The following is a 25,240-nucleotide window of genomic DNA, read 5'->3' as shown; positions in this document are numbered from 1 at the left end:
TTTACAGACATGATCACATGTGAGCCGGACAGCCACGTCTGAGGGCACACAGCGCACGTCAGCAGGCTGCTCCATGTGAAAAGGACCATCAGATCATGCAGCAGGCGATCTGAATGTCACACTTTTCTGGCAGAACATGTGTGTTGCAGGACTGTGGTAATATGAGAAGCCAACAGCGCCAGAAATATGCCATTTTCAGTTACATATCACCAAAAATACATCACAACAAATGCCGTTTTGTCAGTTACTATGATGCTTTTTCTCTTTTTTTTTTTTAAGTTTATCATCTTGTTGATTTTAGCCATTTTATGCTCCTGTTATAAGACAGTGGTTGTAGTGCAGTGATAAAGTTTGTCTGGTAATCAGAGCTTTTGTAAATTGCACGTTCAAATCCCATGAGTGGCATTTATTTTTTTTATTTAACCACATCAGCAGTGACGTGTTGCATCACAGCAACATGTTCCGACTGCTCATACTGTGTTCGTGCACGCACATGATGGTTCGTGGTTCCACATTTCGTGTTTGGTTCACGGATTTTCTTCCAATTTCTGCATCTTTAATATTATGTGTGAAGGGTTTCTTGATGATTATTTGGCATTTGGTGATGGGCAAGGAGACAATGTTGGGGTTGGAATTGTGGAAATTTGTGGATGTTTATGATGGAACAATGTTTACAAGATTTATCTTCGTTTGTTCCTTGTTCATGGAAATTTTTGTTTATGAATGAATAAAGTAAAGTAAATTATAGAATATTTGTGTGTCTGGTGACCGTTTTGAAATTGTCAAAAGTTGCTGAACAGACAGAAATGCTTTATTACCTCACTATCTTGACAAGTGAGCAAATTGAACATGTTTCTAAGGAATTTTAAGTGTCATATGTCCCTTGTTCTCAACCATCTTTTTGCTCTCCTCTGGTGCTGCTACTCTTCATCCCACTGTTCACATTTCCATCTGCAATGCTCCTTTGTGCTCCCTTGCATCCCGTCACTCCCTTCAGGGTTCTCTCACCAAAAAGAGCAGAGGGTCCCAAGGAGACATGGTGTTCCTCTGCAAATGTCACTTTGTCTCAAGAGAGGGAGACCAAAGGAAGCGAGAGGGGAGAAAAAGTTCATGTTGAAATATGCTACTCCCTCCTTTGCCCTTTTAAGTTCAAGAGAAGAAATTGAAGAAAGGGCAGAGAGGGAGATAGGAGGAGAAGAATGGAGGGAGGGTGTTGATGGTATCAGACATAGTGGGTGACTCATCCTAAATCTGTCTGCCTGCTGCCTAAGAGGTAACACTCGGGAGGAGACAGTCACGCCAAGCAGAAGGGAGAAAGTGGCAGGGAATAAAGCTTCTCTGCAATAACAAGACGACACGGAAGCAGAAATCAGCTGATCACTGATCGAAATCAGCATGAGAAAGTCTGAGTGTACTGGAGCATAATTGGACACTGTCTGCTGAAGAATGCAAATAAGGACACCAGGGTATTGTGGGTAAATGGTAAATCGGCGGGTGAGGCAGTTGCACCCCTGACACTTGAGGATGATTAATACGACAAAAGCATTCGGTCACAAGCGACTTTTCATCGCTCTGCCCTTGCTCGACACCTGAGATATTGGTCAGCTGTAATCCAACAAAATGCCAAGTCACCACTCACCAGCAGCGGACTGAAACACACCATTACTCAGGAAAAAGATATCCAGTGAGGTGATGCAAAGCCATAAGTTATGGTTTTAATCACAGATCTAAACCCTTCTGTATGAGAGTCTTTCTTGACCTTCTTTCTCACACACACACACACACACACACACACACACACACACACACACACACACACACACACACACACACACACACACACACACACACACACACACTTTAATGGAGTGACAGGATAATATACTCAAGCCAAGAAAACCTAATTTAGAGAGACCATCTATTTCCATATCTGGTAATTTCAATATGTTAAAATGTCTCATGACTTATCACACCTTGCTGCATTTTTTTTTTTTAATAACTAATTGTACACTAATCAAGCCGCTGATACTTCATTTAGATTTCATGGTAAAAGGCATTTTTTTTTCCTTATTTTTTTTTTATGGTACATTTTGAGTTTATTATTAAAACAACACATTCAGGTGCCGCAAATATAAATTTTTTTTTATTCCCTGATATGAAGAAAGAATGCAACTATTGCTGTCGCACATTATTCCTCAGCTTTGGGTAAAGCTTAGGGCCTCTTCACACAGTGCGGATTGAGTCAATTTGCGCATAAAGTGCACGTGAAGCAGGAATTGTGTGCAAAATGTGTACAATCACAAAAGAAAAGACAGAAAGAAAAGACATGCTGAAAGACAGTGAGCCCAGTGAACACTCTCGTGGAAGGTGTTGGCCAAATTCCAGGTAAAACACACAAACATCTAACACCGCTTGCATGGCACTTAAATAATGTGTGGTCATTCACACTATTAACATAACAGTCAGCAGACAATTACTGTTGTGCTGGCAGTGAAATTTGTCAAAGTGCTCCACGAGTGTGGCTTTCATCTGTGCGCTAAACTGACAGGAGGTGTGGGCACCAAAGGAAGTAACTGTGGAGAACTGTCGATCTGGACAACCCAGCTGGCCAACATGTACTGTGTTTGGGCAGACATGGACTAACAACTGCCCACTGTGATGCGCATGTGTCTGCTTGCTGTCAACACATGGACATAAATAAAAACATATATCACTGTGGCTACAAGCTGCAGCATGCGCGCTGCAGCCCATTGACAGACTGCCCCCAGGTTGAAACAGACCATAAGATCATAACAGGCAGTGGGTGATCTGACTGTCACATCTTCTACATGATGTGGTGTCAGTCCTGTGATGTGCCGTCCACAAGACATGCGCGAGGGCCGGCTGTACATGCACCAGCAGATGTGAACATAATGAGACAAACGAACTGCTTCTCATTCATGTCATTTCATGGGTCATCTAAAGAGGAACAGATGGATCATATTTGTATTGCACACTTGATAAGAGGGATTGAATATAATGCAATGTTTTTTATATGGTGGGTGTGGTTTTATTTTTCTTAAATATGTCCGTGTCCTTCTTGATATCAGGCAGTTTCCTGCATCTTTTTCAGGCCAGTGATGGCCTGAGAAAGATGCATCTTTCTCAGCGGTAAAGTTTCTGACTGGCAACCAGAGCTTTTGAAAAGTGCGGATTTGAATCCTGTGGGTGACACTTTTTTTTTATTATTATTTTCACAACAGGTGCGCAGTGTGGTTACACATCGCACTGCTGCTCACACTGTGTTCCCGTGTGCGCAAAACCACTGCAACATGTATTTTTTTTTATTTTTATTTTTTATTAACACCAGCTGTGTAACCACATTGCGCAGCTGCTGGAACTGTGTTCCCATGTGCATGAATCATTGCATCGGCATCGTGCACACCTGCCCGTCAGTGCATTGTTTTGTGGCGCACTCATATGAGCTCTACTGCCATGAGTCACCCTGAGTTGTACATATTCGCACTCTGTGTGCAGGGGCCCTTAGGCATGTACGCTGTAAAATGTAGTATGTAAATAAAGTAATTTAATTTAACATCACTCAGAAACAGTAAATGAAATCATCTTGGACATATTATTATTATTATTTTATTTTATTTTTTTAAAGGACAAAATTTGAAGGTTGATGGCCAGAATCAAACCAAAAAAAAAAGAAAAAGAAAAGAAAAAAGACACCTGCTAGGCATATCTTGAATTGTTTCAGAGACTGAGCTTATCATTGCATGCATGATGGAAACAATGAAATTATGCATAAATATCATCTTAAATTCATGAAAGTGACTGCAAAATATTAAATGTGAAGCAAGAAATACATACCTTGTGCCTTAGCAATGTATCTTTAAACCTGAATTATTTTGAATTACAGCATGGTTTTACAAGAACATTATATTAATCAATTAATTGTTTGATGGTTATCTCCTGTTTGTTGTCATTGTGGAATTATTGCCAACATGATTTCTTTGTTGTTTTTTTATTGTAATTATTTGAGAAAAAATAAGTATTTTTCTTTAAAATGCTCCTGATCTTGTCTATAACTTTTGTTTAAAAAGAGACAGTCTTGTCAAGAATTTGGAAGCAACTTATTTCCTCTTTAATGTTGCCTGTCCACCACCAGAATTCAGTTGATATGACATTATCAAGTGGTTTTAAAAATATAATTGATTCACTATGTAGGAAAGTAATTGGAAACACTAAGTATTAGATATTGTTATTATCTTTATACAAGAAAACAGATCACACCAAGGTGTGAGTAAACCCTTTGCCCTCTGGCAAACACTAGCTGAAATTTCAAATTTCCTTTTTCTGAATATTCTTGCCTATGCCACTCCAACACAAAGCAGGATAGCTGATAATAGATTTTGAACACATTAAACATTGTGAGGCCAGGCCCTCAAGATCAAAGATGTGTGATTAAGGTTCAAAATCAGAAGTCACAATTCGGATCAATGAGTGGCAATCAGAATCAAAGCTCATCGTAAATGGCCTAACTGCAGTGATCAGCGTCCTAAATCTGTGAACAGCATCAAAAACTAGAGAAAATGATGAAAAGTCATGATCATAGATGAGCAATCACAGGCAAATCTCAGCAGTGGACTCAAACAAAATGGATGAGGATCAAAGCTCAGTAATCAAGCTCAAAGATTACCAGTCAGGAACAAAGTTGGGAATGTGATCAATTGTTTGTAATTAGGGTCAAAGATCAGTAGTCAGGATCATGATCACAGGTCATAGATCAGGATCAATATTCAGCAATCAGGAGCAAAGTTCAGTTTTCTGGATCTAAGTTAGGTATAGCATCAAAGGTTTAGCAATCAGGATTAAAAGCATTAATCAGGATCAATATCAGGAACATGGGTAGTCATCAGGTCAAACATTCAGCATTTATAATAAATGATTTGCCATCATAGTAAAAGTCAACAACATGATCAAACATTAAAGAATAGGATCAAAGCTTAGCAAACAAGATAAAAAGAAAACAATTGGCAATAAGCATCAAAGACATTATCAAAAGGGAGTGATCAAGGTCAAAATTCAGAAATCAGATTTAAAGAGCAGTAACCAAGATTGAATGTTTGTTCATTACTAAAGATCTGCCCTATGATCTGAATTGCACCAAAATTTCCTGGATGTTTTTTTTTCTAGGCCCTTTCCCTGCTCTCCCACCAAGGATCATTAAATTAAGGTAAATAGTTTTATTGCAATCCTGCAAACCAACAACAAATTATGACATATGACAGATTCACATGTTGTCTTCACACCTGAGCAAAAGTTGAATATAACACTGCTCTGGCATGTCTGACACATGAATTCATTGTTGTCTCGGATGCAGTGTACTCTGTGTACATCGTGGCTGTGAGGAGGAATGTGTGCCATCATAGTTGGCGGGCCGTCTGTCTGTGATTGTGCGGAGAGTGATATAGTGTTGGAGTTAGTGAGTTGTCAACTTGAACATCACTGAAGAAGAGTCCCAGGCTCTGCTCAGTGAAGCGATTCATGAACTCATCAAGTGAGCAAGTGTATGTGTGCTGTGCAGGCACACACACAAAGACACAAGTATGCCTTTATGAGCATATTTAAACCTTCCATTTGAGATGGGCTTTCATTATGTGTTCAATGAGCCAACACAAGGATAGCAATCAACTCAAGAGCTCAACTTATGTATAACCAATGCCAATGAGAAGAGGACAAATAAAACTAATGTACCAGCTTAGAAAATGTATTCAGATGCATAGAAAGTCTACAACATAGTATAAATTTTAAGTGACAATGCTATGCTCTTGATGTCATGAAGCATGACAATGCAATCGTCATCATGCAGTGAAACCACTGTTGTATCCAAGACTTTGTTTGTTTCCATTAAAAAAAAAAAATGATATCACTAGGAAGAAAAACAAGACCAGCAGCTTCAAATTGTTCCAGTAATGTATTTTCCATAACTGTCACCATTAAGAATTTTATTTTGTTTTTCGATAATTTATTACAAATTAAAAGATTTTCTACTTGCAATAATTTTGTTGTTTGTTTGCATGCATTGTGATCTCTATATTCAACAAGAAGAGGTAAATCATGTCCAATATACCTTGTAAATGTTGGTGTGAAACATCAGAGTCATCAGTGTTTAATGGACAGGCTAAAATGTAAAGAGAAATAATACTGCAAAGACTCAGGTAACCATAGTTGACCTACAAGGTAGCCTAGTTTTATTGTGGCATTAGCGATACAGTCAAATATAGCTTGTATCGACATTTTTATATGATCTGAAATATACATATCATTATGTAAACCAGTCTGACAGAATTTAATTGGGTTTTAACTGGTTTGGAGATTAGAATTGTAAGAAAAACACATAATGTAACTTGGAAAGACTTCAAAACTGTTTTTTTTTTTTTGTTTTTTTGTTTTTTAATTGAAGTACCATCAGTGACTGAAACAAATATCAATTGCTGTGAGAGACTGTGTGTAAATGTCTAATGTTTAGTTAAAACCCTTGGAATAAAGCTGAGTCTACAATACAAGCACATCTTGTTGTTGAATTGAGTCAAAATTACAAAAAGTATACTTATGGACCTGTCTTTATGACATCACTTCTGTCATAATACTATAACTGCTGCGCATTCAGAATATGTCACAATGACTGGATCAGTCTATAGGGAGCAGGTTTTTAAAATGGATGTTTGTTGGTCCAGGACACTCAATTAAATGTATATTGCTGAACTCTTATACTAAATATTTAACAATATCATGCCAACCAAGAGGGCATTCCAGTGTCACAGTGGAGGCTCTTCTCAGTATATAAGCATGTTGGATGAAAGCTACCAATTGCAGGGGCAGGCATATCTTTTATTTATTTATTTTTAAAGAGAAAGTGGTAACACATGGGAAGGAGAAAACAAATACTGGTGCAACTGCATCTTCAGCAACAAGGATTGGACAGAAAAGAGTATTTCATTAGCACAACAGGCAGGCAGAGGGTATACCATCCCCGATGCAGAACAGTCTTGTCAGTCTGAAGTCAACCTTCAGAACAGTGATGAGCTTGGGAATATCTCGCCCAAGTTCACGGCTGCACGGGAGACTGCTGCGGCCACCTCACATTCACCTTGCCTCAATTCTGAGGTAACTGGGTGTGATATGAATTGCCCTTTTAGGGATCAATAAAGTTATTTGAATCTTGAATCAGTCATCAAAATTTACTTGTAAAACAAGCGTACAACATTTTATGAAACTGACCATGTCAAAAACCCCCGAAGTCAAAAAAGATACAGAATCCTCAACCACCAGCAAAGGAGAAAAATGACAGTAGATTTAAGATGAGGTGCACTGAAGTTATGGTTAAGGTTATCTTAAGTGCCAATCAAAAAAAAATCCAAGCCATCAGTCCAAGTTAGAGGTCAGGCACAGCACAGCTCTGTCAGTTTGCATGTTTCTGAACTTCAATTTAGACTGGGAATAGTAAGCCAGACAAGAGGTCAGCCATCATACAATAATTTTCTATAGGATTTCCTACTGGATTTGGCCCTTGACCTTGTGCTACTGTAATTCTCCAGTTTAATCTCAACCCTTTCTCTTCTCAACACCATTGTTTCTGGTTTATTTTACCCTATACCGCAGATTTAACAAAACCAGAAAAATACTGTGAAAGATAAAAATAAGAGGAATATTTTGTTGTGTTGCTAAAAACAGACATCAATTGTATGAGGCTCTGATGCTCTCAAGGGGACACAACACATAGAAGAAAGCCCAGCATCTGTCCTGGCTTTATTTATAGTCCAAATATTTTTCAGCAACATCCTTGAGAAGCCTTCGAACTGATTCCATGCATCCATGAATTCACAATTGGGGCATCAGAAAGTTTGTGGAGAGCAAGTCTGACCATCGCTGAAGAGCACGATGTGTAGTGGCTCTTGCTTGCCTCTACTGGTGGTTGGCTCTCACTGCGGTATTGTATCACTTCCTGTTCCGGAGCACAGCGGTGTTTTGCTGTATCTGTTAGCTGTTTAATCTGTGCAGTTAGATTGATCTAGTTACCTAGATAACGATTTGTTTCCCAGTGTAATCTTTACGTGCCTTAACTAAAGCACTCCCTCTGCTGAATCACCTCTAAATTATTTACACATTATTCACTTTGTGTGTTTTTAGGAATCCGCTAGCTTAGCGCAGCTACTAGCTCTTAGCCGGTTTAGCATGGCAGCTTCTCCTGTCTCTCCCGCACTTTTCTGCTCTGGGTGTGAAATGTTTAGTTATTCCTCGGCCTCCTTTAGCAGTAATGCTACTTGTAATAAGTGTAGCTTATTCGTAGCTTTGGAGGCCAGGCTGGGTAAAATGAAGACTCGGCTCCGCACCGTGGAAAATTCTACAGCTAGCCAGGCCCCTGTAGTCGGTGCGGACCAAGGTAGCTTAGCCGCCGTTAGTTTCCCTCTGGCAGATCCCGAGCAGCCGGGAAAGCAGGCCGACTGGGTGACTGTGAGGAGGAAGCGTAGCCCTAAACAGAAGCCCCGTGTACACCGCCAACCCATTCACATTTCTAACCGTTTTTCCCCACTCGGCGACACACCCGCCGAGGATCAAACTCTGGTTATTGGCGACTCTGTTTTGAGAAATGTGAAGTTAGCGACACCAGCAACCATAGTCAATTGTCTTCCGGGGGCCAGAGCAGGTGACACTGAAGGAAATTTGAAACTGCTGGCTAAGGCTAAGCGTAAATTTGGTAAGATTGTAATTCACGTCGGCAGTAATGACACCCGGTTACGCCAATCGGAGGTCACTAAAATTAACATTGAATCGGTGTGTAACTTTGCAAAAACAATGTCGGACTCTGTAGTTTTCTCTGGGCCCCTCCCCAACCGGACCGGGAGTGACATGTTTAGCCACATGTTCTCCTTGAATTGCTGGCTGTCTGAGTGGTGTCCAAAAAATGAGGTGGGCTTCATAGATAATTGGCAAAGCTTCTGGGGAAAACCTGGTCTTGCTCCATCCCACTTTGGATGGAGCAGCTCTCATTTCTAGAAATCTGGCCAATTTTCTTAAATCCTCCAAACCGTGATTATCCAGGGTTGGGACCAGGAAGCAGAGTTGTAGTCTTACACACCTCTCTGCAGCTTCTCTCCCCCTGCCATCCCCTCATTACCCATCCCCGTAGAGGACGGTGCCTGCTCCCAGACCACCAATAACCAGCAAAAATTTATTTAAGCATAAAAATTCAAAAAGAAAAAATAATATAGCACCTTCAACTGCACCACAGACTAAAACACTTAAATGTGGTCTATTAAACATTAGGTCTCTCTCTTCTAAGTCCCTGTTAGTAAATGATATAATAATTGATCAACATATTGATTTATTCTGCCTTACAGAAACCTGGTTACAGCAGGATGAATGTTAGTTTAAATGAGTCAACACCCCCGAGTCACACTAACTGCCAGAACGCTCGTAGCATGGGCCAAGGCAGAGGATTAGCAGCAATCTTCCATTCCAGCTTATTAATTAATCAAAAACCCAGACAGAGCTTTAATTCATTTGAAAGCTTGACTCTTAGTCTTGTCCATCCAAATTGGAAGTCCCAAAAACCAGTTTTATTTGTTGTTATCTATCGTCCTCCTGGTCGTTACTGTGAGTTTCTCTGTGAATTTTCAGACCTTTTGTCTGACTTAGTGCTTAGCTCAGATAAGATAACTATAGTGGGCGATTGGCAGCCTCCACACTGCATTTAATCTATTATTAGACTCAATTGGCTTTGCTCAAAATGTAAATGAGTCCACCCACCACTTTAATCATATCTTAGATCTTGTTCTGACTTATGGTATGGAAATCGAAGACTTAACAGTATTCCCTGAAAACTCCCTTCTGTCTGATCATTTCTTAATAACATTTACATTTACTCTGATGGACTACCCAGCAGTGGGGAATAAGTTTCATTACACTAGAAGTCTTTCAGAAAGCGCTGTAACTAGGTTTAAGGATATGATTCCTTCTTTATGTTCTCTAATGCCATATACCAACACAGTGCAGAGTAGCTACCTAAACTCTGTAAGTGAGATAGAGTATCTCATCAATAGTTTTACATCCTCATTGAAGACACCTTTGGATGCTGTAGCTCCTCTGGAAAAAGAGAGCTTTAAATCAGAAGTGCCTGACTCCTTGGTATAACTCACAAACTCGCAGCTTAAAGCAGATAACCCGTAAGTTGGAGAGGAAATGGCGTCTCACTAATTTAGAAGATCTTCACTTAGCCTGGAAAAAGAGTCTGTTGCTCTATAAAAAAAAAGCCCTCCGTAAAGCTAGGACATCTTTCTACTCATCACTAATTGAAGAAAATAAGAACAACCCCAGGTTTCTTTTCAGCACTGTAGCCAGGCTAACAAAGAGTCAGAGCTCTATTGAGCCGAGTATTCCTTTAACTTTGTTTTGACCGTTGGGGTTTTTACGTAATTATTGTATGGCCTTGCCTTACAATATAAAGCGCCTTGGGGCAACTGTTTGTTGTGATTTGGCGCTATATAAATAAAATTGATTGATTGATTGATAGTGTGACAACATGTTCTCAGAAGTGTGAGAATCAAGAGGGTGACAACTACAACAAATCAAATCAAAACCAGTGTTTTTAGATAAGTTTTCAAACATCACTAAAGACAGACTTCTGGAACTTTTGCCTCCTCTTAAAATACTAACTTTTCTTCTCGTGTCCAGCTTGAAATAATCTGCTAAATACTTTAAACTGTAAATAATCAATCATTCTTTGTCCATTCAACACAATGGATGTACCAAAATATTGTGGTGGGAGGCAAACCTTGTCTTCTGGACCATTTTTTTTTATTAGGGTGACCATATTTTGACTACCAACAAACCAGGATGCTTGGCCAGGCAATGAGATACATGAAGTTTACTCAAAGATTTCAATACATTTAAAGTATTGTTCCTTTGTATGGATAGAAAAAATGTTATATTACAAAATACTATCTATAACCAAAGACACTAATTCAGATAGGCTTCTCAGAGAAACCAGGACATGTTCTGGGAAACAGCACTTTTGGTTACCCTAGTTTTATGCTCTCTACTCACGTTCATGGATATGCATGCTGGATGCTCATGGTTTGAAATTTCGGACTTGGGAGGTATTCCATGTCCGGGAGTGATATTTGTCTCCAAATCCTTGACCACTGATGCTGAGAGATGCTTGGGAAGAACATATGAAGTTCTGAGGTCACTGGACAGAGGTGTTTGCAAACAAATGTCTTTAGGGTCCTTTTGCTTCCTATCTTACTGTACAGTTGTGAGATTTAGATGCTGACCAGTGACACAGAGGAACAACTGCATCCTGTTGCTCCAAGGTCTATTCAGAGGATCCTGTGGTTCTGCTGGAATGACTTTGTTGAATTTGACATCTGAGTGTCTCTATATAAAGGCTTGTTTGACACAAACTGTTGAGGGAAAGTTGAGGACAACATTTTTAGTATGTAGCAGTGTATGATATGCTGCCTCAGTGTTGAGGATTCCCAGTGGTAGTAAAAAGACCAAGGGGATGAATGTTCTGACTGACTGGAGCAGACTGACATTTACTTGCTGGAGATGGGGGTGAGTGGTCGCCACACAGAACTCAAGATGGTTCCATAGTGCAGTGATTGTTGAGGTCACTGGAGCTGTGCTATATCTTGACAGGAGACCGAAAGTCCAACTCTTTGGGGTCGGAGTACTTCCTGTTTTACAGTATGATTCTGAGACTTGGACAATAACCAGTGACATAAGTTAAGGAATGTATGGTTTTCATGCAAGGACTCATTGGAGGAGCCATGGGTACCTCTGGAATGACTTTCTGTCAAGTGAGCAATTACTGAGGGAGACTAAGATGAGGAGAATCATTATTGTGAGGGACTATCGCCTTCGACAGTTTGGCCATGTGGTGAATTTCTTTGTGCATGATCCAGTGTTGAGGACCAGAATGGCTGGTGAAAGCCAAGGAGATGCCCTCTTTTCACTTTGCTGTGGCAGATAGATGGGGATGTGGGGATGGACTAGCTGTCTGCTTGGATTGTTGCCACCCAAGCATTTCTGTGGTGCCATGGATGCAGCCAAGTGCATCACTACTGCATGTTTAAGTTAACTTGTGATTGTTTCCGTGAAAAACGGGGATACTTTAGTCATCCCTTATATTGCACTGTTGCTGTAACAACAACAGGAGATTTTCCCAGAAGTGCCACAATTGTTCAGAATTATACTACAGGCATACCACAGTGTCTACGGTTATGCTAGAGTTAATTTTGCACAGATTGCAAGATTTAAACTCAACCCATTAAGCTGTCACATTGAACGCTAGACTGGCAGGTAATTGTAATCTACAACCACTGGTTTATCATGATTTTTATAGCCATCCAAGATGCATATTCATGAAAGGTATAATGAGTCTTTAGTTCTCTTACCTTCTGCTGGGATTGTGAAAACCTCTTTTGGAATGAAGAGCTTTTCCTCCGCTGTTCTCGCCCAGTCCTTCATTCCTCTCCGTCCCTTCATAGGGAAGTTGATGTCACTGGAGACGGCAGACACCGGCTCACGCTGGATGGTTATCACTTGACAAACAAGACATGCAGTAAGACTTTTAACAACAAAATGAGGATAAAAATGAAGCATTGTACTGTTCAATAAGCGTGCAACTATTAGAAAGGTTGCACTCAAGGGCAGAGCAATAATGTAATTCTCCATTTTAAAGATGAACAGTCTGCAAGGATTTCCTTGGGTCATGTTTAAGTGCCATGTTTAATGCATTCTTTCATTCTCTCCTCATTCCCTGGTGATGCTTTGAAGCGTGGCCATAGTGCTCACCATACACCTGTGTCATATGGTAAATCAACTTCATTATCAACTTATAGGGTGAAAAATGTAATTTCATAGGGCTCAGAATAAGATGAGGCCTGGTAATGATTATCATAAATTCACTGCAGAATAAGATAATTTGAGTTTTATCAGAATGATGTCCATATGAGAATTGATGTTACAAAATATTTTATGTGGAGCCTTTTTGAGGTAAACCTTCTGTGCAGGGGAAGCATTTTTTTTGTGTGTGTGTATGTGTCTTTTGATACAATTTAAGACAACTCATTGTCCTTCATAGGTCCTGAGGTCTGTGGGTGCCAGTGCTTATCCTTGGATTCTAGTGAAGTAAATGAGAGTGTACAACTCCCCCTGGACAGGATGTTTTTTGAGGGTAATAACATTTCTTGAAAAAGCTGTGGAAAATATACAGAAAGTTGCAGCTACCTGTCAAATATCATACTTTGGTCTTCTTGGTACCCAGGATGTTACAGAATGGTGTCACCATTCTGTAACATCCTGTGTTACCAAGACTTGGACACTTTGTTGTGTTTTTTGTTGTTGTTGTTTTTAATTTTCCAATTTCATCAGTGAAGCTCAGACACTTTGTTGTGTTTTTTGTTTGTGTTTTTGTTTAATTTTCCAATTTTCATCAATGAAACTCGGACACTTTTTCTTGTTGTTTCCTTTTCCAAGTTTTGTTGTTGTTGGACCAAACAAATGAGTAATTGGACTCCTTGCTGGTGCTTCATTGTCTGTATGATATGTGAGTGTGTCTGTGTGAATGGATGAATGTGAGGCATAATTGTAAAGTGCTTTGAGCATCTGATGCAGATGGAAAAGCGCTATATAAATGCAGTCCATTTACCAAGAAGTATCAGTGTACATGATTTAGTCTGTGCACAACATACATGATGCACCTAATTTTATCAAAAACACTGGTTTCTCAAAATCTGATCAGACAAAAGTCACTGTACTGCCCAAAATGTTAATGTGTGGATAAATAAATAAACAAACAAACATTTTGGACACTTCCCCAGCCAAACCCAGTTGCAGATGAAGTCTTGTCCATGGATATGGACAGGAAACTTGACCAGGATCTGGTGTACACCTTTTTTTATGGTGGTGTGGTTCTAAAGCTCTTAGATTGGTGCACATTGCTGTGTTTGCAGCTCACTTCTGTTGTAAAGAAAAAGAGCAGCTGAAGCCTCTTACAGATGTCAAGTGGACAGCATGGTTTTGTTTTTAAGAGTTACTGGAGATAGAGTAACTGCTGTGGTCCACTACCTTCTGCAGGTAGTGAAATTAAAACGTCTATGATGTCCAACCTTTAAAAGATCATTTTGATTGTATGTCTTATTAGTCAATGTGAACAGGTATTTTCTTTTATGTGATATGTTTCCTACCTCTTGCAGCTTTTGTGTTGTAATAGATTTGATTGTAAATACATTTACTTGATGCATTGATTGACTGAGGTATTGTCCTCCTATATGATTTACTGAAGCACTTTGGTCAACCTCAAAATGCTTGTTCTGTCTTCATTTGGCAATTCGTCAAGTCTGACAGCCTGTGCTGGTACCAAGCTTCACCACATCCATGATGCCATGGAACCACCTTAGGTTGCAGATGGCAGCCACCAATGGCGACAACCAAGAACTAGGCATCTATCTGCCACAGTCAGATGAAGCTTGATTGCCCCCTTAGCCTACTCCTGATACTGGGGTCCTCAACACTCAGGCACCTACACTATGTTCTGCATCATGCACAGAAAAACATGCCACATAGCCAAAATGTTGAAGCTGATGCTCTTCACAGTTCAAGTGATACTCCTCATCTTAGTCCCCCTAAGTAGCTGCTTGTTTGACACAGTCATTCCAGTAGTACCCAAGGATTCTACAGTGACACAATTATGAGTGCAAAATCTGACTAAAATGTAACTTCACATAAAAATTCTGCTCTAACTATCATTCCATTATCAATGAATTATCTGTTGGTAAACATACAAAATGTTATCATGAGGTTCTCCCCAAGAATGCATTTTGCAGGCCTATACATAGTTGGAGATGTTTCCTATGCAATGGAGCCAAAGGACAACCTCACGGTCAGTGTAGCCCAATCTTGGTGGCAGACTGTACTATCCAAGGAAGTGTCCCAATATGTATTTTAGTATCTGTAGGTCTCCCAGTATGGGCAATAGATGAAGAACCAAAGCAATGGTCTCTCTTGTTTAGCAAAAGGTAAATAAATGTCTTTATACTCTGTCATAGGCACAGTGTGACACTCACTGATATTGTTGGTAACCACAAGGAAACTTTGGAAAGGCTTTTGGGCTTCTCCGATGAGGTGAATGAAGTCTTCTAATATCCTCATCAGCAAAGCTGCACCGGGGGCGACCTGTGAAATAGCAGAGTGTCAATCATGATATCATCCACAGCCAACAAACTCTGAATTAAGTTTGAATCTCAACCATCCAAAGAGTGAAATCATTACTCAGACCACCAAATGTGTTCCAAGGCAGTAAATTGTAACTATACCCAGTGTTTATGTCATATTTACTTGCTTGTTTATTGCTTCCAGATGGCAAGTGAAGACACTTCAAACACAACTCAAGGGCAGTGAGGTGAGTATCACAGAAATATGTCCAACCACGTACGTGCGCATAGTAAGATTAATAGTTATTGTGTTCAGTTAACAGGTGTGTTTTAATGAGGCCAATAATGAAATGAAATGTGAGATGCAGACAAGACCACCCTTTCCCAAAACCCCCTACACAGATGCAGACATACACACTACCAGTTAAAGGTAGATACAATAGTGTGCAAACGTTCTAGGCATTCCAGAGTTATAATAAATGTAGCATTTAATGGCATCCACCCCCTTTTTTATTGGCAGGTCAACACAAAATCATTTCCAACAAGAGCAATCCGAGATTTCTGATGTCCACCAATCCGGATCCGGATCACCTCCAAAATTCAGTGGAGTCTTCCATGCCTTAATATCTATCTGAGGCACAAATTTGGTGAGAATCAGGGAAATAGTTTTGACATAATCCTTCAAAGCCTACATAAAGTGAAATCTTGATCCAGGATCAGAAAAAACTCCAAAATTCAGTGGACTCTTCCATGCAATAATATCTATCTGTGGTGCAAATTTGGTGAGTTGTTTCTGTTTTTTTTTTTTTTTTTTTTTTTACAAAATCCTTCAAGGCCTATAAAAATTGAAATTTTGATCCAGATCATCCCAAAAATTTAATGGAGTCTTCTCTGCCCTCATCTATCTGTGGTGAAAATTTTCTCAAAATCAGTGCAGGGGTTTTGATGTAATCCTGCTAATGAACAGATAGCTCAATAAATTAAAGCAGGTGATTTTATTATGTAACATGGTGGATGTAACAAAAGTGAATGTGAGTTATTCCACTATTACGGTGCATCCAGAAAGTATTCACACTGCTCAACTTTTTCCACATTTTATTTTACAGCCTTATTCAAAAATGGATGATATTCATTGTTGTGTTCTTAAAATTCTAGCCACAAAACCCCATAATGACAATGTGTTTTTTTTTTGTTTGTTTGTTTGTTTTGCATATATAAACAAACAAACAGAAAAAACTAAAAAAAATCACATGGTTACAACTATTCACAGCCTTTGCCATGAAGCTCCAAATTGAGTTCAGGTACATCCTTTTCCCACTGATTATCCTTGAGGTGTTTCTACAGCTTAATTGGAGTCCACGTGGGGTACATTCAGTTGATTGAACATGATTTGGAAAGACACGCACCTGTCTACATATAAGGTCCCACAGTTGACAGTGCATGTCAGAGCACAAACCAAGCATGAAGTCAAAGCAATTGTCTGTAGACCTCCAAGACAGGCTTGTCTTGAGGTACAAATCTGGGGAAGGGTACACAAACATTTCTGATGCTTTGAAGGTCCCAATGACCACTGTGACCTCCATCATCTGTAAATGCAGTAAGTTCAGATCCACTGTGACTCTTCCTAGACCTGGCCATCTGTCTGACCTCAGCAATCATAGGAGAAGTGCCTTAGTGCAGGAGGTACCCAAGAACCCAATGGTATTGCTTACAGAGATACCATTGTAGTCATGTTGTCATGATAAAAATAAAGCAATTTTTCATGTTATATTTCAATGTCAATAAATCCTGTTAACCTGAGTTTTCATGGATTTGCCACATGGGTTCATTTTATTTTGTCCCAACATAAATCTGATGCATTCTATTGTTCATGCCCAACACTACTCCCCCATCCCACCCCGAAGAAAAAAATCTACCCACCGCAATTGCTTTCGGTCCCCAGGGAATGCTCACTACCCCAGTTTGGGAACCAGTTGGCATCCGAAAAAAAATCTTTATTATTAGAGTTATTCCAATTTGCTGGTGTTAATCCAAATATGCAACATGCATTACCTGATGTGCATCCTCCCACTTCTCAAGATTGTCCATGTCCAACATGTGGCTAACTATCTGGAAAAATTTCTGGACAGAAAACGAAAATATAGTCAGTTAGTGAGGCAAAGATATCAGATCAAGTTGTTTCTTTTTTAATGAACAGCCCTGCCTCCCATATGCATCTGTGCTTCATACTGCAACCATTAGTAACAGAATGCATTCTCTGCCAATTCTAGTGTAGCAGAGTACTCCATACAGGCACATGGTTAATCATAAAAAATAATGTCTGTCAAAGGACTGAGTGAGACATTCCGCTCTCTTTCAGGCAATGAAAAGGAAATGAATGCTCCTAAAAATCCCTTTTGAGGCTGCAGCAACTGTGCAGCTGTAGTTCATTGATATGCAAAGAAATCAGAGCTTCTACCTTGTAATATATCGTGAAATGTTTAAATGGTATGTGACTGTGGATATTTGATGATTGTTCTATGATGGTCACGTTGAGATGGGACACCAAAAACAAAAGCTCAGGTGACGAGCATTACCTGCACGTCGTCGGGAGCTGGGATGTAGGTTGCTCTTTTGAAGGTGTCCGTCACATTTCGCAGGATCTCCGTGGAAAAGAGAAGGTCACCACTGTAGTAGCTCCTCCTCTGCAAGAGCTCCAGGAGACTCCGTACGATCTGAGACATGCCCTCCCCAGCCAGGGTCCTCTGACCCTTCGCGAGATGCTCTCGTAACTATGAACAGAGAAGGCAAGAGATGAGGCCTACAACTTTGTGCCTTTTTTTTAGTTTTATATCTAAAAGTACTGAATAATGAGCATATTCAGGTAGGAAAACCTATGTATCGATATGGCATTTAATTGGCTACAAATTCAAAGCATTGTAGTTTATACATATATAGTGACAGATCACAGCAAAGTTGCCTCAAGGCACTTCACATGGTTAAGGTCTAATTTTACCAACCCCTTGAACAAGCACATAGGTGACAGTGGTAAGGAAATAATCACTCTGGTGTTTTTTTTTAATGGTGGGAGGAGAGTTTGAGCAAATAAGATTCAGAGGGGTGCCTACTGCTTTGGCCATTCTAACAGTCCCAGAGAATTTGGTTAAAACAAATAGGTGATGATCTTTTGTTTAAGCGTTGGGCTTGAGGCCAGAGGATCTTCAGTTCAAGACAGTCTTAAATCACTAAGGGCCCGTGGGCAAGGTCCTTAATCCCCAAGTTACTCCCGATGCATTTGTGTGAATGGGTGAATGTGAGGCATAATTGTAAAGCCCTTTGAACATCTGGTGCAGATGAAAAAGCACTATATAAATGCAGTCCATTTGACAAAACAAAATACAATGCAGAAAGAATATAAAACAAAAAAAATTGTCCAAAATGGATCCAACTCCAAAAGAGTCCTAAAATTTTTAAGTCAGTTTGAAGCAAAGTTTTACTGCAGCATCCACCAGGCATCAGATGGTCCAGTAGATGTTGACAGAAACATTGGTCCCAGGTCCATAGTATTAGTTAATCATCTCACCAAAGTTCATATAGCACAATGCCTCCTCGATAATGATAAATATGAGCGAAGCGGCGCGAAGCTCACTCATGGTACAGGACTTCCTAAACAGGAAGTGCCAATTTTAAAATCCACAGTAAAACAGGAAATGTTCAAATGTCAATCACTTCCTGGATTGACAGACGAGATCCCATGGAATCTCGCGGGAACTCAAGCTCACACTCAAACAGGAAGTGCCAATTTATCAGTCACAGTGAAACAGGAAAAGTTAAAATGTCAAACACTTCCTGGGGTGGGTGGAGCGAGAGCGGAGGCCGGGGTTTCACTGGACTCTCCTGAAATCTGATTGGACACAGATGACTGACATGTCACGGCACCACACGTCTGGTTAAGACCTGCATTTTCAGATCAGTGAGTCACATTGACTGCTAGGTTCTTCCTGTCCAGTAGTTTGTGCTGTGTACCACAAAAAGTTATAATCCACTTTAGAAGAAGAAATGTTTGTTCCAGATTTGAACTGAACACGTGGTTTGAACTATGAACTTCTAATCACACCAAACTTATATTGGTGAGTAAACAACCGTATTTTATGCCAGACATGAGGCCCAGCTTATTAAAAGCAGCATTTCTTCTTTAATTCTGGTGGCTTATTGTTGATGGGTTATTAGTGCAGCAGATAACTGAAACAATCCTTCAAATGGTGATACAAGCGTCAAATTCAGCACAAATACAGCTGGAGCAAAATTAATGGAGCAACTTTAACTTTTGACGCCTGTACACACTGAAACTGACCTTTCTCACCATTAATACTGCTTTTACCTCATAACTCCAGAACATTCAGTCACAGATTGTCCAAACTATACCTTTTTTGGAATCTTTATGATTCAGGCAAATAATGTGGTGTAATTTTCTATATGAATGGAGGATCTTTTAATTTAGACCGGGGGTTGGCAACTTGTTGCAGAAAGGGCCAAGATGGTGCAGGTTTTCTTTGCAGCCACTGATTCCACCAGGTGATTTCACTGATTAACTGATTGCATGTGCTGAAAGTGATATTAATCAGTGAAATCACCTGGTGGAATCAGTGGCTGCAAAGAAAACCTGCACCCTCTTGGCCCTTTATGCAACAATTTGATGAGCCCTGATTTAGACCCCTGTGTAATTCTTCAATTGACCCCTACCTGGCTGCCTATTGAAAATTCAAGTGGCCAATCAGTTTTTTTTAAAGAGTTCATGTCTAGGGATTATTTGTGCCAAATTTGATGTTTGTATCACCATTTGCAGGATTCCACTCTAAATATTCTCTTATCTGCTGCACTATGCAGTAGTGTTCAGAATAATAGTAGTGCTATGTGACTAAAAAGATTAATCCAGGTTTTGAGTATATTTCTTATTGTTACATGGGAAACAAGGTACCAGTAGATTCAGTAGATTCTCACAAATCCAACAAGACCAAGCATTCACGATATGCACACTCTTAAGGCTATGAAATTGGGCTGTTAGTAAAAAAAAGTAGAAAAGGGGATGTTCACAATATTAGTAGTGTGGCATTCAGTCAGTGAGTTCATCAATTTTGTGGAACAAACAGGTGTGAATCAGGTGTCCCCTATTTAAGGATGAAGCCAGCACCTGTTGAACATGCGTTTCTCTTTGAAAGCCTGAGGAAAATGGGACGTTCAAGACGTTCAGAATAACAGCGTAGTTTGATTAAAAAGTTGATTGGACAGGGGAAAACTTATACGCAGGTGCAAAAAAATTATAGGCTCTTCATCTATAATGATGTCCAATGCTTTAAAATGGACAAAAACAACCAGAGACGCATGGAAGAAAATGAAAACCATCAAAATGGATAGAAGAATAACCAGAATGGCAAAGGCTCACCCACTGATCAGCTCTAGGATGATCAAAGACAGTCTGGAGTTACCTGTAAGTGCTGTGACAGTTAAAAGACGCCTGTGTGAAGCTAATTTATTTGCAATAATCCCCCGCAAAGTTCCTCTGTTAAATAAAACACATGTGCAGAAGAGGTTCCAATTTGCCAAAGAACACATCAACTGGCCTAAAGAGAAATGGAGGAATATTTTGTGGACTGATGAGAGTAAAATGACTCTTTTTGGGTCCAAGGGTCGCAGACAGTTTGTGAGACAACACCCAAACTCTGAATTCAAGCCACAGTTCACAGTGAAGACAGTGAAGCATGGTGGTGCAAGCATCATGATATGGGCATGTTTCTCCTACTATGGTGTTGGGCCTATATATCACATACCAGGTATCATGGATCAGTTTGGATATGTCAAAATACTTGAAGAGGTCATGTTGCCTTATGCTGAAGAGGACATGCCCTTGAAATGGGTGTTTCAACAAGACAACGACCCCAAGCACACTAGTAAACAAACAAAATCTTGGTTCCAAACCAACAAAATTAATGCCTCGCAGATGTGAAGAAATCATGAAAAACTGTGGATATACAACTAAATACTAGTTTAGTGATTCACAGGATTGCTAAAAAAGCAGTTTGAACATAATAGTTTGAGTTTGTAGCATCAACAGCAAATGCTACTATTATTGTAAACACCCCCCTTTTTTTTTTTTTTTTTTTTTTTTTACTAATAGCCCAATTTCATAGCCTTAAGAGTGTGCATATCATGAATGCTTGGTCTTGTTGGATTTGTGAGAATCTACTGAATATACTGGTACCTTGTTTCCCATGTAACAATAAGAAATATACTCAAAACCTGGATAAATCTTTTTAGTCACATAGCACTACTATTATTCCGAACACTACTGTATATGGGTGATTCTTAGACTATGGGCACTTATTATGTCCTTTGATCATATTGTATGAAAAACAGACAAAAGGGGAAATTTCACACTTTTATAGTTATCTTTACAATGAAAGTGTGTTAAATTTGTTCTAGTAGTCTATGATGACTTTTTACCTTTTTTTCAGCATCATTATATGCAAATATTGCCATTTTGTGCTTGTCCCACACCCAGACTTTTGATCTTCAATGATAAAAATGAATGGTAAAGAAATGTTTTTTTCTAATGTTTTAAAATATCTCTGAATAAAATATCAGTAAAATAATCAAAACATAATTGGGGTATTCAATGTCATACAACTGTGTGATTTTTTTAAACAAAATGTAGTTGTCCCACACTATTGCCTTAATTTCCACCACAACACTGTAATGTCCCTTTAAACAGTTTGTATGAAAGATTGTTTGGTAGTTTCTATGGAGATAAACAGTGACATCAGAGCACATGTATATAGCGCCAAATCACAAAAAACAGCTGCCCCAAGGCGCTTTATATTGTAAGGCAATAGTGTGGTGGAAATTACATTTACAAGGCCAATAGTGCCTGTAGTTAAAGAATCACCCATATGAGATGTAAGATGTTGCTCCTCAGTGTTTCTCAGTTGCCCTCACAAGTATCAAAACACTTGGTATTTCACACATTTTAATTTGTTTATTCCATTTCAAATACATTTTTTTTTTCTAAAATTATCTCCCTTAACTCAAACTGGAAGCAAATTTCTACAACTTGTTATAAATGAATTAAAAATATAAAACCAGCTTCCTGATGAAGTGGTGTAGAGGATTTTCTTAAAAAGAAGACCTGAAAGTTCAGCTACAATTTGACAGAAAGTACATTTGAGATGAAAGCCTAGATTTGATGTTTTGGTGAAAGAAACATTTGTATTTCTTCATAATTAATGTAAATAAAGTCCAAGACACATTCAATTGTCATTTACATGACAATTTATATGACAATAATGAGATACAATAATTTGGCCATATTGTACAGCTCTACTGTCAACTAGCTGAAAACTTTGAATATTAATTTACATCTATATTTTAAAAAAATGCTTAAAGTGGCAGGGGGTTGAGAGGGCTGTAATTAGGGGGGTCAGCTGAAAAGAGCTTACAAAGGTGGGGAGTATTGGGGGGGCAGAGCCACTCCAGAAGCTGAAAGTAAAAATAAGGAAAATGCTTTAAAAGGCTGGAGTCTGGAGGGGCTCCACTGAAAGGTTTTAGTCATGTTCAAGCGCCCAAGAACCATTTTACTGAAAAAAGTCTGAAGGACCTAAAGGACATGGTTAGATGGCGAGGAGCTTTTCCAGGCATGTGAGAGGCAAAGAAAGAAAATGCTTAAAAAGGTGGGGGATCTGTGTGTGTGTGTGGTGGGGGGGGGGATCCCCCCTTGAAGCTGAAATGTCTTAGTCATGCTAATGCTTCCCTGAAGCATTTACTCAAAATAAAGTGTGAAGGACCTAAATGACATGGTGAGATGCTGACGAGCTTCACTCAGTGATGTCCATAACATATGCATATTAATAATAATAACTGTTATTATTCAAGGGAATATCCAAAGTGAATCAAAAATTTTCCCTCAACATCCATGGGGTGAATATAAAATGTTGTATCTGTTTTGAAAGAACAAATGTTTACCGTAGAAATTTTGTACCATCTCAAAGCAAGTGATCATGAGCAGGTGTGGTGGCAAAGTGTGCTTGGTTTCAGTGCGGAAGGTTGTCGATTCAAAGTCCACTCCTGCCACATTTCTCCATGTAATGTGGAGTTGTGTCAAGAAGGGAATGTGGTGTAAAACTTCAACATCAACAAACATCAACATGCAGCTCCACTTTGGACCTGCTGAGGCGACCACGAGTGAAAAAACAAGGGAGCAGCCGAAGGGACTTACTTTTCAAAATTAAGTCATACAAGAGCTGGGACCACCTCCATTGACCCCAAAATGAAACCAAGCCAACTTTTTTTAGGTTTCTCATACAACTTCGAAATGCAATGAGGATGCTCTCAAAAAGAAACAAAATTGGCTTGAAGTCACATATTCCAAATGGCAACCAAACTATAAGGGGAGGTGATGGTCTAGTGCAGGGGTATTCAACTCCAGTCCTCGAGGGCCGGTGTCCTGCAACTTTTAGATGTGTTCCTGGTCCAACACACCTGAATCAAATGGATAAATTTGATACTGTGGCATACTTGCCACAGTATGCAGTCAAGTTCAGTTCTCCAGAGTGCTACTAATGACCTCATTAATTGACTCAGGTGATGAAGCAGAGACACAACTAAAAGTTGCAGGACACCGGCCCTCGAGGACTGTAGTTGAAGAGCCCTGGTCTAGTGGTTAAGGTGTTGGGCTTGAGTCCAGAAGATCATGGGTTCAAATCCCCACCTGACTGGAAAATCACGAAGGGCCCTTGGGCAAGGCCTTTAATCCACTATTGCTCCCGGTGTGTAGTGAGCGCCTTGTATGGCAGCACCCTGACATCGGGGTGAATGTGAGGCGTAATTATAAAGCGCTTTGGGTGTCTGATGCAGATGGAAAAGCGCTATATAAATGTAGTCCATTTACCATTTATAATGTTCTGTGCTGATGAATTGTATTGTTTGTTGCTATGATGCCTTATAGGCAGATTTTAATAGAACATGATGCCGATTTTGGATGACACATTAAATTCAAAACTGGTAAAGGAAATTACTTGGGCACAAATAATCCCTTTTAAAACAGTTTTCTCCTTGAGTTTTGACACACATATATACCAAAGAAATTTATTAAATTAATGAAAATTGATGTTTTTTCATACCAATAGGTTGGATATCAAATAATGTAGCTCTATTATAAAAGCAAATTATGCATTAGAATTGTTAGTTGTTAAAACATGTGATAAAGCAAGTTCCATCCTCTGTTCCCGAGATAACCCTGAACCACAATGAGGATATTCCCACATAAATCAACTGGCCTCGAGCAACATGTTCATGATAATTCTGTTTGCTGCAAATATGCAATTTAGTAGTGATTTTGGAGGCAATTTCAAAGTTTAAGCTCGAGAATGAAACTGTGTGGTGGAATCAAGGCCTGTATTATAATGCAAAGCTTTCATCTCATAGAATTCTTCTGAAATTTAAAGCTACACTATATAGAAGGTAGTGCCATCTAGTGGTGAGGTTGCTGCTTTTATTATGCCATTGCCTGTCACAGTTTAGCTTATTTGGCAATGAAGATTCACGTTCCCTTGCCTGTTCTTCTGGAAAGCAATACCTATGATTCTACATATTTCAGAAATAAGAGTTCTCAGACTTGTTTGCCTGCATTAGCAAGCAATGAAGTGGATCGGGGAGCAACCACTTATTCTTTAGATGCTTTCTTCAGTCCTCTGGCCATGCTGCAAAATTCAGATCATGGAGTAAGTAATGTCTGTTTTGGGGATGCATGTATTAACATGGTGCTGTAATGTGGTGGCCACCATGAGGCAGCCAGCACCCTGTAGGTCACTATCATTTTGGGTACTATCTTGACAATCTACTTGAAGGACAGTATTTTGGAGTGATCTGAGGAACTGAGAATAAGATTTGGTTTATATATGAGGTGTTGGAGGTTCAAAGCTAAACTGTCCAGCTCCCCAACTTTGAAGGTAAAAAAGACCCAAAGCACTAACTGTCATAAATGGGGATTTAATAACTTT

The 25,240-nt window shown here is 39.5% G+C and overlaps 1 protein-coding gene across 1 annotated transcript in view; it reads right to left on the bottom strand.

Annotated features, from left to right (window-relative positions):
- Positions 1 to 25,240, bottom strand: part of adgrb2 (adhesion G protein-coupled receptor B2) — a 695,462-nt gene that overhangs the window by 302,065 nt on the left and 368,157 nt on the right. The window contains 4 exon segments of the mRNA XM_034161569.1: positions 12,450 to 12,596; positions 15,123 to 15,231; positions 17,262 to 17,330; positions 17,786 to 17,980. Of these exon segments, the coding sequence (XP_034017460.1) occupies positions 12,450 to 12,596; positions 15,123 to 15,231; positions 17,262 to 17,330; positions 17,786 to 17,980 (520 nt within the window).

The sequence above is a fragment of the Thalassophryne amazonica genome, chromosome 20 (genome assembly GCF_902500255.1).
Source record: "Thalassophryne amazonica chromosome 20, fThaAma1.1, whole genome shotgun sequence".
NCBI classification, from domain to species: domain Eukaryota; kingdom Metazoa; phylum Chordata; class Actinopteri; order Batrachoidiformes; family Batrachoididae; genus Thalassophryne; species Thalassophryne amazonica.
Note: the sequence above shows the minus strand (reverse complement) of the source record. Positions and strands in the feature narration are given on the sequence as shown.